We start from the raw sequence: 16471 nt of genomic DNA, 5'->3' as shown, positions 1-16471 counted from the left end.
TTTCTGTGATTCTGTGATTCTGTGAAAGGTGCTCGTTTCCGTGGCACCCTCAGGGTGCCTCTGAATAGTGGTACTAACCCGAGGTTATCTTTCACTGTTAGTAGGTACCGGATTTTAAGATGAAGCCTTGTCCTGTTGGCTTTTTTGTATCTTTAAGAAATATTCCAGGTGAATGGGTGTTGGTTCTTTAAAATGTCAATTTAAACACCAAGTGAAGATGAAAATCATTGATGCAATTAAAAAACCAGCCCCACATTTATTTGTCTTTCCCCTGGCTGCCCAAGACAACTGTGGAAGCTGGCAGTCTACTGGAAGTGATCTTGAAATTTAGTTTACTCTGCTGTGCTTGAGAAGTGTTTACATGTCCCTTTTTGTTCCTCTTCATTTATTTCTCAATCATTTATGCATGTTAACGTGTTGCTTACCAAAGAGGAGAGGGAGGAGAAGAAATTCTGAGGTGAAATTAAATTAGGCACCGGCATTACTCATTCTGTTTGTATCTCTAAATACGTGTCATAATTCACCAAAGGATTTTCTTTTCATTGAAGATATTAAAACATAAAGTTCATTAACTGCTACCGTTCTAGCGATTTTATAGGTTTGAAAAATACACTTGATACTACTTTGCATGAAATATTTCTGTGTAAGAGTGTAAATATCAGGTCTTATGAACTGGGAACAAGTAATAATTTTTCACATTGCTGCTTCTTGGCTCTTGCATCCCAGTTTCTTTCAGCACTTCCATACTTTACTTAACCTTTGGAGCACCCTTGACAGATAGAGAAATGGTAGGAAAATGATAATGTCAAATGAACGAAGTTTTTGCAGTAGGAGCAAAGGCGGCTGGGGATTGGGTCTGGGGAATTTGGTGCGTCCCTGGGCTGTTTTCCCTAGGAAACAATTAGCACCATGGAGGGTTTCATGCATTTTGGTATGGATGCCACTTTCTCACCTCTAGATGTTCCTGTGTGTGCAGCATATGAACGTGGTAGTCTAGAGATGTGTAGTGTGTAGTCAGTTTAATTTGGGATTCCTGAAGTGAATTGAAGCAGTGAGAACATATGGCAAATGCCAGAAATAATGATCGCATTACACATTTCTGATGAATAATTCAATTCAGTTTAGTACTGTTCCACCATTAAAATAAACCCCTCACAATATTTGACATAATGCAGATGAAACACTTTAAGAAAAAAATTTTGGAAGTGAAAGAAGCGGTTGTTTCGCTTCTGTTTGAGTCGCCACTGGTAGAGGAAATCTTAGTGCTCAGATAGAACGAAGGAAGACGTGTGTAAAGTCTTGGGCTGGAGCTGTGGATATTAAACAACTCCTCTATGTTGTGTAGCAGGGGAGCAGACTGCAGGAGGAAGAACCGAGGTCATGAAGGGCTGCTGTGGAGCTGTGATGAGAAACTATTTCTAAAATAGGCCAGGATAGCACAGCAGAAACTACAGGAAACAGTACATGGGAGAAATTATTTTTAAAGCTGGTAAAAAGAAGGGGGGGGGGGGGGGGGGGAAGATAAGTCTTCTTTCTCCTAACCCTAAATCCACCTTTCTGAATTTGGGTACTGATACACTGTGGGCAAAAAAAAGTAAAATGAAAGGGAGTGTTTCAGTCACACCCAAATATTTGAGCTCTTTTGACAAAAGCTCTGCCACCCGTCACTTGGTGGGTGTGTTTTGGGGAGCAAGAAGTGAATGTTTCTGCAGCTGCTGGCTGGGGTTTAGGCTTGAGTTTTTTACCAAATGCTCACAGAGCTCTTGTGTCAGGTATCCTGCATAGCTTTATAAATGGAGAAAGTGAGGCACAGGCGTAATTATTTGTTAAAGGCATAGGAGTGTTTGGAACATAAACTAGTTGTCCTACTTGGGCAGTAGGAAGAGGCAGTGGCACTGTAGGTCCCCAACACTGCCTGTGGAGGTGGGTGTATAAAAGCCTGAAGCAAGGCTGCAGGAGTTAGGAATGGAGAATTTCTCTTGTAACTTCTGGTGTTGGGTAGCTAATGGCATAGACCAAGGCTTGATTCTTCATTGACTGAGCAAATCAGAGGTAACCAGCCCACTTCGTCCTTTGTTGCATCTGAACTAAAAACAAAGATAATGCATTTTAATTTTGCATTTTACAATCCACTTTTCCGTGGTTTTTTTTTTTGTATGTGTGCTTTGCGTAATGTGTAGGAGAAGTACTTGCACGCTGCAGAATGATGAAATGCAGAATGACCCTATACGTCCTGCTTCATGGTGACTTCAGGACGTAGTTCTAGCTGCTTGTTTTTCTTCTTTGTTTTTTCTGGCTTTCTTCAATAAGGTATGGTTTTCCAAGCTGCTTTCGGTGAAGCACGCTCATGACAGCATCAAGAAATGAATGAAGCTGGTCAGTCTTGCACGGGGCGGGGTGTTTCCAAGCCGTGGGGTGGGAGCCAGTGAGCCCCGTGCTAGCGGAGCTCACCCGGTCAGCAGCATCTTCACGCAGCTTTTGTCTCACGGACCTGTTCTGCTGTCTCTCCTTGATGGATTTCCATTCTAGAATGAATAGAGATTTCTGTCGAAGTCATGTGCCAGCCTCTCCCTTTACAGAGGAATTTAACTTCCTTTGTGCAGCGTGAAACACTGCAGTACAGCATTCTTCATTCAAATCCCTTCCTGTTTAGAAATGAAGAGCCATGAGTACCTGGCTTCCCTCCCTCTCCCTCTCCCTCTCCACGCCCAGGCAGCTCATTGCTTGCAAATGAATTAACGTGGTTTCTGAAGGGTGTTTCTGCGCATTTCCCACACTTTTTGGTCAGTCTGATTAATTCTCGCACTGATGCTCCCTAGGGAAGCCCAAGATGATCGCTGCTCATGAGCCTTCCCCGGACTTGATGTTCCACTCCTTCGTACTTTCTTGTGGATTTTAAAATGTTAAATAATGGTGTCAGTAGTGTGCTGGACAGCACAGCCTGTGTTGGGAACGGGGGGTGGTCAGGGAGGACAGGGGTGGTCCTGGGGTTGGAGGGGAGCCAGAGTCAAACTCCTCTTCCTCGGAGCGTGAGCGCCTTGTGCAGTACCCGCTGGAAATCCCCACTCACCCAAAAAGGATCCAGAAACTTACATTCCAGTGGTAGCCAGCCTTGGTTTTGTGAGAAATTGGGAGTAATTTGATTGAAAATATGTCCAGCATGTGTTCAGCTTTATTCTTTACTGCATTTATTCCCTGTTGTTGACTTCCTATAACTGGGAGCACACGTCCAGGCTCCGTGCGCTACTAACCACCTTGTTTTGTAATTAACACAGCAGGGTTTGAGGAAAGAATCTCTTTTTTTTTTTTTTTTTTTTTTTTCCCTAGGAGAAAGGTTTGAGCAGTCAGCAGGAGAGTATGACAAAAAACACTCGAGAGTGTGGTGCTTCAGCGAGACTTGGTTTGCCCTGGGCCAAAAGCAGAAAGGGCATTTAAAGCAGGAAAAAACTCCTTACATTAAAAATGTTCACCAGATTTTTGGCCATCTATGCAACGTTGGCTGTGTCACCCTGCATGAGAGGAAGCCATTCAAATAACTATTAAAAAGTTGTTTGGAGAACATATTATTTCAGGTTGCTTAATGGGCCCAAAGCGATTTCTGCCTCCCAGAGCACACAGGCACTCAGGATGCTCGTTACTGGAGGCTACCAAGAGTTGGTCAGCCTGAGCTGTTTTCTGGGTACTGAAAATACGAACTGGGGGTGTGTGTGTTGCATTTGATTACTCTAATAGTCCGCTCGTCAAAATGACTTTTATGTTATTTATTATGTAAATCCATGCTGCAAACCAGTGATAAAATGTAGTTTTGCTACTTGTCCATAGTATTTTATTCAGCGTTCAGATAGTTGGAAAGCATAAGCAAAGGCTTGTCTGAGGTTTGGGGTTTTTTTTGGCTTGATGTCATCTGGGGGAACCCTTTAACTGAGTACAGACAATTCTAAAATAGCTGTGAAACTTCCTGTAGGCAGAAGTAGTTGTAATGCTCCTGCTTTTTACTTATTTGAAATGTATTGATAAACTTTTATTTGTTTTGAATAAGCCATTGTAGAACCTAAAAATATAATATTGCCTGATGTACTTAGACGTGTTACCTTTATCAGGGTTTCTATGCACACTGGATTAGTTACAAAGATGAGGACTTTGCTTGTGCACTCAGGAGGAGTTACACAGGCTCTGCGGTTGGAATTAGGGCAGTGAATCCTGCACAGCGTAATTTAATCTGGATTCTGTTTTTAAACATCCTCCCTGAAAAGCCAACAGCATGGACTGTGCTTTGATAATAGTAAAGGAGGCTTTCATGGCTATTTCATTAGACAAAAAAACAACCCCACTAAATACTTAATTTGAATTCTGCGTGGATGAAATGCCTTGGCAACTTTGTCAACATGTTTAATTGTATTATTTTGAATATTTGCTTAAAAGCTTTGCAGATCTGAAGCGTTGCATCAGTTTGCAACCTGTGAATTGCAGAATGTTTTTTCATATGGTATGGAAAAGCAATGTATAGGCATTCAGTGGGATTCTAGCTGAAGGGTGCTTGAAGTTATAAAATTTTCCAGCTTGCAGTTGTGATGGAGGTGTTAAGAACTGTAACGAAGACAAAAAGCATCAGCTGCCTCGCTCCTTAAGTGCCACTTTTGTTGTGCCTAGAGAAGCTGGTAGACCCAAGTAATTAGTGATGCAAATATATTACAATGTAGGTATGAAAACAGAAGATGAGTGTCCTCAGTACTTCACTGAGACTGAGACTAGCCTTAATTTTTGCTTTTAAGCATGTCTCGCATTCTCTTCTTTCACTTCACTGATGCAAAACTTCATGCGTTCATCTCAAAGCAATTTTATCAAGCTGTATTTGAAAGAATTTCAGGTACTAACGCCTACAGGTTTTTTTCATATATTTATAACTATAAAGGGATTCTTGTCAATGTGTATTACCCAATGCTAATATTTCTCAAGTGGATAAGGAATATCCTGGTTTTTAAGGGAAAATTAACTTTTCCAGGGCATGCAAGTTTTCTGACAGGATTAGGAACCTGAACCTGAATCTCCCTCCTGGCTCTGATCTTAAACAACAGACTGTATTTCCTTCTCTTATATAATTTTCACTTCAAAGCCTAGTTTTTAGATTACCAGTGAGATTTTTAAGGCTGCGGTGATCAACAGCTTTTGGCTAGCAGCACAGATTGTTCCATGAAATTCTTGCTGTTACTGTATAAAGGTTTTTCTAAGTCATTAAACCTCCCAGCCATAGTCGGGGTTGTTGGGCTGTTGTCTGTCATTTGTCACAGCCCTGTTTGCAGTCATGTACAAAAAAAAAAAAAATACTGAGACCATTTTCATAAAGCTACGAAGTTTTTCCCTTCTGGAGTGCAACCTTTCTTATATATGTTGGTAGGGGAAACGTGAACAATTCTTAGCAATTAGTAATGTGCTGCGAGAATGTCAAAATATGTAATCCAAAGCATTCTTTAAAAATTACGTATTTAAATGGTTATAACTTTTACTTAAAGCTGTAGTGTTGATTGTTTTTAATTTTTTGAAACTGAACGGAGTGTTAACTCCAAACTAAACTGTAATCTTAACCTGCCACGGGGTTTGCAAAGGGAGGGAGGTGGATGCCTGTGCCACTGCCTTACTCTGATGCTCAGCACCCGAGTGCGCGGCAGCTTTCGGGAGATGGGGGTTTAAGAAAGTCATTGTGAACAAGGCACAAGATGTAAAATTACTGCTTCAGTCTTCTGTATCAAGTGGAGCTTTTGTTCATTTTGGACTGCTTTGTCTCTCATAAGCTGCCGAGTAGCCTGAAAGACAAGATTGTGTTAGAGCTGTGTGTGCAATTTAGTGCTTGATGACTTGCAGTCCTTCTTATGTGCTGGGTGGGGGTCCTGAAAAGTCGGGGGTAACCGAGCTACCCGCCAAGGTTTTGAACCTGCTGACTTCTGCCTTCCCCTTCATGGTTTGATTTGGTTTTGCTTGGCTTTTGATGTTCCTCCTTCTTGTATTGAGCTTGCATGGCACGAACACGGGAGGAGGACCACTCTGCGCAGCGCAGCCATGGGGGACCACTAAGTCGAGGCGAGAGCGTGGACGGTTTTGGAGTTCAGCTCTGCCAGTTGGAGCGGATTTGTGTGGGTGAGAGGATTGCTGTTTAATCTGGGCGGGAGCTGGGGGTTGGTGGTTCTGTTTTGTTGTCATCCCACTCCTTTCCCAAGCTTGTCATCTTTTTATACAGCATGGCATTTGGGATAGGGGTGGGAACATCTTGAGAAAGCTACAGTGCAGATATATGGAGATGTAGCTAGATACTGAAAAGCAGCTCAGGCTGCTTGTGCCTTCTCCCGGTACTCTGTGCTGTGCAGGCTGTGAGTCACCGTGTTGCTATCCAGTTAGAGCAGTTAAAGCTTATCGCTGGGAAAAGTTGAAACCCTGCCTAGGGAGATGATCCTGCTTGGACCAGGAGCGTTGCTCAGACTGTATGAGATGACTGGGCAAGGAGGTCTCCTGGGTCTGAGTTCATGTTTCTAGCTCTGTACATGACCTACCAAAGAATGAACAAGCTGGTACTGAAATTTCTTTGTTTCTGTACTTCCAAATTTAGTTTATAGGATGCTTAAGCCAAATAAAAAATCATTCTGACAATTTATTTTTCAGAAGCCGAGCGTTGAATGCTGTAGATGAGCAAGATATAGTTCCAGTCAGAGTGTATATATCTGCTTGCTCTGGGTGTAATTGCTTTATGATATCACAAATTCCTGCCAGGAGCTTTGTAGAAGGCTTTGTAGAAAACAACACCTCTCCTGTTTGGTGTTGTTTCAGAAGCCCCCCTCCTGTTCAGCAGAGGTCCGTAATTGCACCACAATTCTAATAATCTGCTCAAGTGTAAAAATAAACAAAACAAAAGGTATAAGGTTTTGAAATTAAGGATAACCTACTCTTAATTTCCTGTACTGGATCCTTCCCCAGATTGTAGGGTAGGAGTGATTTGGGACCTCAGATTTGTAACTAGCCACCTAGAGACTCACCTAGTTCAAGCTAGCAGGCTTTTTCAAGCAGGAGCAATCAATTCATGAAGATCATCCGTATTTTTTAAAGATACGACCAGATATGGTGGTAGCATAAAACATAGTGTGTCTCTTAACTTGCCTATGATGGAAACTACTGGTGATGACCTTTCCATGGAAGTATTAAAGGTCCCATCACTTAAATGCCAGCATTTTATTCAGGGACAATTACCTTCATGATAATGCAGTATCATTTGTGCCTATCAATACTTTATATGCTTCAAAGTTTAAAAAGGAAAAAAAAGTCAGGTAGATTGCAAATGTTGAGAATGATAAATGTGACTAAAACACAGAAGGTAGAAGATCCTTCCTTACCCTTCGAATTCATGAATAACTAGAGAGGCCTGCCGAGCATTACAGGGAATGTTGAAAAGGTAGTTGCAGAAAGGATAGAAGTAAAATTATGCAACTGTCTAGCATTATACAATACTCTGTCCTTCAGTGACCTAGGTGACTTTATGATCTGGTGATGGAAGTAAATAAATGGTTTGTTTTAAATGAATGGAAAACTTTCCTGTTGCTACTAGGAACGTTTTGATTATGTAGTTGTCAGCCACGTGAGCTTGGAATATGATAGAGAGGATTCTGCAATACAGGGCAAGGCTTAGTGTGAGAAGAATACCTGGTGTTTAATACTCATTCTACTACAGGCATCTTGACCTTGAATTAAACGGGCTTATTCACCCTCAGGCACCTGAAGTGTTGGCAGCAGGAGCACAGTCTTTAGGATGCTGTTCCTTGCCTTGAATGATCACAGTGGGTGGGATCACTAAGGTCTACAAGTTTTGAAAAAGGAAAGGAGGTGGAAGGCTGTTTGGTGTTTAAAGTGGCTGTTAACCTAATAACCTGTGTAAATTAAAAGATGCGAAAGCAGTGAATTCAAAATTAAAGTGGTTGTTGTGACTGCAGGCATAAAAAGGTCCTGTGTAATACGGTGACCTGCGGGTTAGAGCACGCACAGCCTCTGACTCTGCCATGGTATGTTCTCAGAGTAAGTCCGAAAAAAACATCTTCTGCTTGTGTAAGCAATGGGAAAACAAGCAGACACTTTATACTCTAGAAAGCCCAGTAAGCCTCAGGAAATTCCTGCATTCTTGATTTTATTTTGTGGCAAAGTACTGTGTAGTGTGTTTTTGAAAGATGAGCAAGGTTGCCCTTCTCCAGCCCAGCACCACAGACTCGATAAGCTGGAGCTGAATAGCTTATTGTTCCCCTGCGGGCAGCCTGATCAGCTGTCACTGTTCCCCTCAAAAAACACTGAGTTTATTTATAAAGAAAAAGTGCTGATATCGCATTTCTTACTAAAGAGGTTACTGGTTCTTGCTGCTGGTTAGCAGGAGGGCTGTGTGTGAAGTATCCCACCTTGAACTTGAGCTTCATCGTAATTTTATAATTAACATACATGTGCTCTGCTGATCTTTGAGAACTACTAGTTTTTTGGAAGTGGTCCTTTGTATTTCTACTTTTTCCTCTTGGAGATAGTTTCTGAGTTGAGAACGTGTCTGATGGAGAACATCAGTTTGCCAAGTTGTCCCCCTCGTAAAAGATCCATCAGTTGTAGCACAGAGAAGGGTAGGCGGCCACAGCATTACCTGAGTTGCATCTGGTATTTGCTGTTCCTGCTCCAATCCTCTTTTTAAACACAGTGCCTACTGTTCACCCATGTAACACAGATGTTAACTACATCTAATAGTGTAGCTGACTTTCTGAAAAATAATGCTGTGCAGGTGATCAAGCCCTAAATACACAAATACATCGCATACAAGGAAGATACTTGTTGCGTTTGAATTCTGTGTCTCTTTCTTTGTCTGCTTAGCAGAAAATGACAGATTTGCTCAAGTATTTTCTTTGTGTGATACCTTTTCATGGGGCTAGGGACTAAGCCATAGCTTATTAAAATGTGTCTTTGCCCCATGACTTCTGAAAAGGTCATAGAGTTGTTTCTATGTTGGGACCATCCCTTTTATTAAGGAAGGGGTGGAGGAGAAGACACAAAGGGAGGAAGAGCTTTCTACTACTACTTGCCTTTCTTGAATGTCAGACCTACAGATGAGCATTAGCTTAAGAACTAGGCAGACTGATTCACTGCAGCAAGGAAACGCTATGTTACTGCACGTTTTGGGGCTATTATTGTCTAGTTACCTCACCTTCTTTTCTTTATGAAAGTCTTAATGACAAAGCCACAGGTAGAATGGGGTTGTCTTGTTTGCATTGCACGGGACTAGACCTGTCACTTGTACAGAGTTTAGCAAATCCGTTAGTAGTTTTGTAACTGGGGATTGAGCTGAATGGAGCAGGGAGGTATAGATATGTATATAGCTTATGTTGAGCATCAAGTAGCCGATTTTTACATGAGTGCTAGCAGGTCTAATGTACATAACTATTTGTTCTTTCCCTGTGCCCCTCCCAGCCCCTGCTAATCCTGAAATACTTTTGCTAGCTGGAACCGAGCAAACAGCAAAGAAATCTCACAAACTTCCAAAAATGCAATACACAGGTTTTTACCCGGTTGCTTGTGCCTCCCGGTGCTGCCTTCCCTGCGGACCGAGGGTTGTGCCCTCGCGAGCACTGTAGGGTAGAGGTTCCTTGTAGCTTCCTCCGGGGCTGTCTCTGCAGCGCCCTTGCAGGCAGCCCTCCCAGGAGGGCCAGACCCCTGCCCAGGGGCGAACCCGCACCCCTCCTGCTGCAGGAGGGGCTGCAGAGGGAAGCGGAGCCGGGGCTTCCCTGGGCCCGGGGACACGGGCATGCTGAAGTGGTTTTGATTAAAGAATTATGTGGACAGCTCAGGCCTGTGTATTTGCTTGTAGTTGTATTTCCCGATGAAGTGACAGAAGTCTTCTGTTTTCTAAAATTTTCTCCTGAGGGGGGAAAAAAAACCCCAAACTTGACCAACTTTGCCCACACGTTGCAGTTTTGACTACTCCGTTTTGTGCTGTCTTATGACCTTGCTGCCTGTATTGTTCTCCTCGCAGTGAAAACTACAGAAGCCCCTGGGTACTACAGTCTCAGAGGAGTGGTACTACCTAATTAAAGCGCTAATCAAAGTCATCTTCAAGCTTGAAAACCCCACATTTTTGCAGATTTTAGTGTTGTGTTGGCAAGCCTAACTAGGAGCCGTGTTTGTGTAGACGTGTTTTGGGTTTTGGAGTCCCTAAAATAAAGATGCCTGCTTTCTTCATTGCAAATCCTGGACCCCCTGAAACTCTTTGTTCCCGCAGATGTGAGCACAACTCAAGGCAACTGATACTCATGGTGCATGGCAAGAGTAAAGCGCTCGGAGGTCCAGATGGGATGCTATTTCTGGGCCAAGGGACAAGCATAGTTAGGAGGTCAAGCTGGCCCCCATTATTCCGTATCTCAGGAATTAACAGTGAAATAGTGGATTAAAAAATTGCATTGGGAAAATAATACTTACCCATTTTCAGTTGTGGTGACGAAGTTGTGGGTGCCTACGGTTGCAATGCATAGACATCAACAAAGCGGTGCATGCTGAAGACCTGAATGTTACTTATTTTATTGCTGATTCTGAAGTCAGCTTAGAACAACACGTCTCTGATAACCTTTGGAAAGAGCAGCAGTAACAGTCAAGCAATAGCAGGCATCTCTAAAGTTTGAGTGCTCAAAGATCTTTAGATGAAAGTGCCTATTTTACTGTTTTCATGTTGAGTTTATTGCCTGTATAAAAGCCAAATAATGTCTACTAGCAGCATCACTGAATATTTCTGCGTTTTTAGACTAAAGGACTGATGCATTTCTGTTCTGTTTTCTTGCACTGTTCGTCCATCATGTCACTACTCTGTCCCTCAAGTTCAGAATCAGTAAAATAAGGAGATTAACAGCTGGGTTTAAAGGGATAATGTGAGAAGTTTTCATACTTGTAGAATGTTTGAAAACTGTTTGTAAAATCTTGTGTTAATACAAATAGGTAACTTCAGTAATAATTATGCATAATAATAATAACAACACCTATATCTGTGTGCTCTATGGGTCCTTTAGACATAGATAAGTTACTTGCAGATATTTTAAATAGAAAACAGTCTTCCTGGAGATAATTCCCTAATGGGAAGTGCTGTCATGTTGGCTCTCCAAAGGGGCGTCTTTATCTGTTTCGATGGCTTGGTTTATAATGAGAGCTGCACAGTTGGATAGTCAGTACCCAACTGAATAATCCAAAATTGGTGCCTTTGGGGAGTGCCCCAGTATGCACAATGTCTTGTTTCTGCATCAAGAATAGTCTGCAAAGGAATTTGATGGAAATTCCCTGAAGTGATTTTCTGAGCTGACGTGGGGTATTGCAGCATTCAGTCCTTTTTCCAGACTGAGATTCAGTACATTTTTAGGCAGTGACCACTTCTTTTCAATGCCAAAAATGCACTTGTAATTGATGCACTCTTCAGCGGTAAAGCTTTACTTGCAGATCTGTGTGCTGGCTTGCAGGTTATTGGGTGGTTTTCCTGCAACTGGTGCATCCAAGATGCAGTTGCAATCATTTTTTGTCTGCAGATGTAGTTAATCATAATGGAGCTTTGCTGACATATTACTAATGAGTGGACATATTTCTAATGAGAGAACATATTTTTAACTGTATTTTACTGGAGAATTTTTATGGTGTTTTCTCTAATGGGATTTTGTTTAATCTTCAGTGCTTTTATTTGTTACAGAGATCCGTGCCCAATTGGTAGAGCAGCTGAAATGCCTTGACCAACAGTGCGAGCTTCGTGTCCAGTTACTGCAGGACTTGCAGGATTTCTTCCGCAAGAAGGCAGAGATTGAGATGGATTACTCAAGGAATTTGGAGAAGTTGGCTGAGAGATTCCTGGCCAAAACTAGGAGCACCAAAGACCAGCAATTCAAGTAGAGTATATGCCTTTTGTTTTTGCCCTTTTTTCCCCTGTAGGTGTGGTCACAAGGATAGGAATGCAAAAAGAGAGCTGATGTAGTGAATGTAGGTACCAACACTATTGTGAATGTCAGAATAAAAGGTTTCCCAAGTTTGTATTAAACACAGAACCCATTTTGTGTTTCTACATAGCCTGGTTGCTAGCTTTATTTCAGTAATTCCTGACAGGTTGTATATTGTCAGTAGGGAACAGCATGGTAAAAACTGGTACCTTGAAAAGGAGTAATTTTCTTTGGAAGGTGGGCAAAGCTGTACTCCAGATTTGGTGAACAAAGCCAGGATTTCCTTCAGTATCAGTGGCTTTGGCCTGTTTTTTTTAAGAGTAACTGTTTCTAATCTGTTACATGCTGTGATTTGTCATTGCAGCGCTCTTTTCAATATCCTATGCATATGCAGCATAAGACTTAAGAGTGTTGTATCTCTGCTACTATCACTCCAAAACAGTAGAGAAGGAAGGCCAATAGTACGTCCAAATAGAGCTGTGCCATTTGGGGTGGGGGTGGTGGATCCCTAGATGCTAAACTGATGGAATTCAATTAAAATTTAAAGATGTCTTTATTGACAATCAATTGTCTCACCTGCTTGAAGCATTACTTACACGTTGGTCTGACCTTACTCCTTTGGTTGTCCTCCGCTTAGCTGTTTGATGACGTAACGTATATTGAACGTGGTTTCGTGGATTCAAAGCCACATGATTTACTGACTCCTGCCTGGAGGAAGGGACGTGGGTGCTTTCCCCAGGAAGGGGGATGCAGGAGAGGACCAGTGGGTGAAGAAGGGGCTGGTGCAGGCTGCATGGCACGGAGACATCAGCCCAGTGAGTAGGTGGCCAGCACAGAGCCACAGCCACGGGGCCCCTGTAGCTGACATCTGGGCAGCGCGCAAGCGTGTCCGGTTTTGTTGTCAGGGTAGCAGCTGGGGAAAACACCGAGCAAAAGCGGCCTTGGGATGTGAATCATTTCTGCTTTGGACAGATTGGTCTGAGAGGATCCATCTGGGTCTGCCTCCGCCCGAAGTGCAACGTAACTTTTAGCATTGCTTGGGTCAGGCCATTATCTGTGGTTTCGTTTTTTTTGTTGTTGCTGTGTTTGGAGGACTGTGGGGATATATCAGCTTTCCCTTTCCACTAGAGCTGTTTTTGTGAAAGCCATTAAGTAGGCACCATTTTAGTTTCCTTCTGTACGGCTTTGTTGTCATTGTTCTCATTTAAAAATGATCATTGTGCTACATTGACAGGAAAGCATGACTCCCAAGCATAGCTATTTGACAGGTTAGAGAAGAGTTATTCTGCATATCTGTAGAGCTGTAATTGTCTTAAGTAGTTTTTTTTTTTCCTTTTCCTTTACAGTGACAGTATTCTTATAACTATAAGCTGCACATATTCTGAACAGGCCTTTAAGATGGCATTAAAGAAATGATGTCTTGAACTATAGTTTTTCCTCTGCATTATGATTGGTCTTTTTCAGTTTATTTTGTTGTTATTCCTGGTGAAAATTGATGTGGTTTCCTTTATACTATATGGTATGAAACATCCCATCAGAAACTCTTTTGTATTCGGCCTTTCAGTGTTGGGAAAGTTATATAGCTTACTTCCTATTTTGAGATTTAGAGTGAATTTTTAATGTGGAAGTTTTTACCAGAGTTTTACAGAATCCTACATGGTGTCATGCTTCATGCGAATTAAATATGCTGGCTGTGATACTGTTTTGTTTTTTTTTTTTTTCCCTTGTTCTAATGCATTTTCCTCACTGACCCCTGTCCCTGGTTTTTGAGCTACTTTAGGTAGGCTTTATAAAGTTATACCTGGACAAAATGGACCTCAAATATCCTAGCTATTGACTGTAGCCTGAATTGGACAGGTGATTTTATCAGCACATAAAACTTTCACTTAAATTTCTGAATTAAATGTCCATGCTTTTCTGATCAAGTCTAGGGCATTGCCTGAAATACTCTGAAACCTGCTACTGAGCATCCATTTAACTTCACTTTGCAGAGAGAGAGCTAATGCCGCTCAAGCTCCTGATCTTGCTTACATTAGCAGCAGATAGCTGCTGGCAGAAAAGCATCTTGCTCTTGGAATATGTTACCCCTGCAAGGTTTGAGTCCCAAACGTACAAGTTGTTAACTTAGTCAAGCGTTGGAATGAGGGGAAAAAAATAACTCTTAACTATGAGGCTGCTGGGTCTGTGGGCAGTATGTGTCACAGTAGTGGCACAGGGTTTAAAGCTGTCTGTCCTGGGTAGCTCCGGCTATGACTTGTTTGGTCACTTCTGCTGCTGGCTGTAACGTTCAGAAACGTGGCAGAACGCCGCAGGGATCAGTAAGGAAGCAATTCCAACTACAGTTACCTATGCCCGGCACCGCTCTGTCTGAATAGTGAAGGGAGCTTGGCTGGTGTCTTTTCTGTAGATGCTGAAGCTGTAATCTCATTTGGAAGCCCCCGAAAGACCGCTAGACCAAAGCCATCAGATCTCTTCTCCTAAGGAGCCTGGTATTACATGACTTCGAGATGTGCACCGGCGGGTGGCTACTCTGTAATTGCCTGGCTGTGACCCTATAAATATACAGTAATAGCATGTTCTTTTGCTAACATGGTAATTATGTCGGAAGGTACCGTATCATTCAGTGACTGCTTACCGTGTCACTTGCTGTTTTTAGATCTCATAACACACTGTCAAGGAGGAAATCTGTCAGGCAGTAACCCTATAATTTGCATGTGCTTTCATACTCAATAGCTATTATGTAATTGCCAAGTTGCTCCGAATGTGTTCATTTAAGGGAATGCTGTCAAGGGCAGGAGGCTTCAGTCTGACCCTTGAAATTGGATTGTGTGGCTTCCTCCACCATCCATCTCCAAGCTGGTAAAAGCACACACTTAAAGGAAAAAGCAACATGAGGTGCAGGCTTGTGTTGGGTTTCTAAGAAATGCATTGCATGGGTTTTATTTTTCTTAGATGTGGCCACATCACAGGGTAAGCCGATCAGGTGGCTACGTTTTCCATATGGGTTTTGAAATGTAGGTGGTTGGGTCTGAGCAGCAAACAGTGTATAGCCAGTGGTGGACTTAAAGGGTGCTTGCACGTTGCACAGTTTGAAGCTAGCTTCACTGGAGCATCTTAAAATGATTTGCAGAGGTAGGTGTATGTTACTCTCATTTTATATCTTTGAAGAAGGGGAACAGATTGGGTTAGCCAAGGGGACATACGAGTTGATGGCAGTTGGATCTATCCCAGGTTTTACTTGCTTTTAACTACTCTACCATGGCTGTTAGACTTCACTTTGCCTAGTCACTTGTAAAAATGGTGTTTCAGTTAGAACAGACTATTAAAGAGAATAATCTTACAAAACTTATATATTTGGTAAGGCTTCTTCAGTACCCGTTGGTAAGTATCCTTGCACAAGATGTCAGGACTAGAGGAAAAAAACCGCATTTCGCAGCCCAGTTCTTGTAACTCCTGTTGTTACAAGAGTTTGTTGGTCACAAGTTTGGTATAGTCATCGCTCCTTAAAGACCTGCTTAACTAAAGGTCCCTTGTGTAGCAGTTAAATCACAGCATCCATCTCAGGTGTCTGTCCTGCCTGTTGGGTCTCAGGGGTCCCTGCAGGCAGCAGCGCTGGGTGCGGGTCTGACTTCCATCCTCAGAGAAAGGCTCTCTCCCATCTCAGTGAAACCCTGAGATCTTTAACTCCAGATTTCAGTTCTCCTAGTTCACGTGATTTTGTCCTAAAGGGTTTTGCCTATTCAGATAACCAGTTAACGGTATAAAAACTGTGGCAAACCTTGAGTGATTCCTTTCAGGGGAGAAATTGGGGGAGAAGGCAGGGGGGAGGGAAAAAAAGATAAAATGAAAAGACAGTGCTATTTTAAGGCCATGTTTTAAACCAAGATAATCTTTGGAAGTGGAATATTGAGTAGAAATTGTCAGCTGGAGAGCTGAATGTCCAGGATATCCCAGCATGAAATTCAGATGGCTTTCTGGCAGCCTTTGCCTTGAAGTAGAAGATGCAGAATAGGTCTGGCAACCTTCAGGCTGAGCGCTTGTAAACAACAGATGTTCATAACTGGAATCTTTTGGAAGAGAAGGGCAGGGAGCAGCGTGTATGTCCAGGCTTGTAATTCTCAGATTTTGCAGTTAACACTGAGCTGTGTCAGGAAGACTTTAAGGGGAAATCAAATGTTGATCTTAATGAGCAGCTTGCAGAGAAATTCAACTTTACTTTTCTTAAAAGTGAAATGATTTCTTTAAAGGACAGATGATAGAGGCTGTGAGAGAGGTATTGACAAAAGCATTTGGGTCAGGTGGACTTCATTTACGTTGTTGTTGTTATCGTTATTGTTATTATTATGACTAAATATTATCATAGGTTATTTTGACCTGTGATTCTTTTTGATGGAGCTAAGTCCTGAACTTTTTTTTTCTGAGTCTTTCAAATAACAACATTTGGAAGATTTTTTCTAAGCATGAAGCATTCACTTACTCAGTAATCTCATTGAACCCAGAGAGCTAGG

General features: G+C 42.2%; 1 protein-coding gene across 1 annotated transcript in view; it reads left to right on the top strand.

The window, feature by feature from the left end:
• Positions 1 to 6011: 6011 nt before the first annotated feature.
• The window catches only part of SRGAP2 (SLIT-ROBO Rho GTPase activating protein 2), a gene marked incomplete at its 3' end in the record, with an annotated part of 61846 nt that continues 51386 nt past the window's right edge, over positions 6012 to 16471 (top strand). Inside the window, exons 1-2 of the mRNA XM_010287549.1 lie at positions 6012 to 6132; positions 11723 to 11915. Coding sequence (XP_010285851.1) covers positions 6012 to 6132; positions 11723 to 11915 — 314 coding nt within the window. The remainder of the gene's footprint in view (positions 6133 to 11722; positions 11916 to 16471) is intronic.

Source organism: Phaethon lepturus, unplaced genomic scaffold, assembly GCF_000687285.1.
Source record: "Phaethon lepturus isolate BGI_N335 unplaced genomic scaffold, ASM68728v1 scaffold55495, whole genome shotgun sequence".
In the NCBI taxonomy this organism is placed as follows: Eukaryota; Metazoa; Chordata; class Aves; order Phaethontiformes; family Phaethontidae; genus Phaethon; species Phaethon lepturus.
Note: the sequence above shows the minus strand (reverse complement) of the source record. Positions and strands in the feature narration are given on the sequence as shown.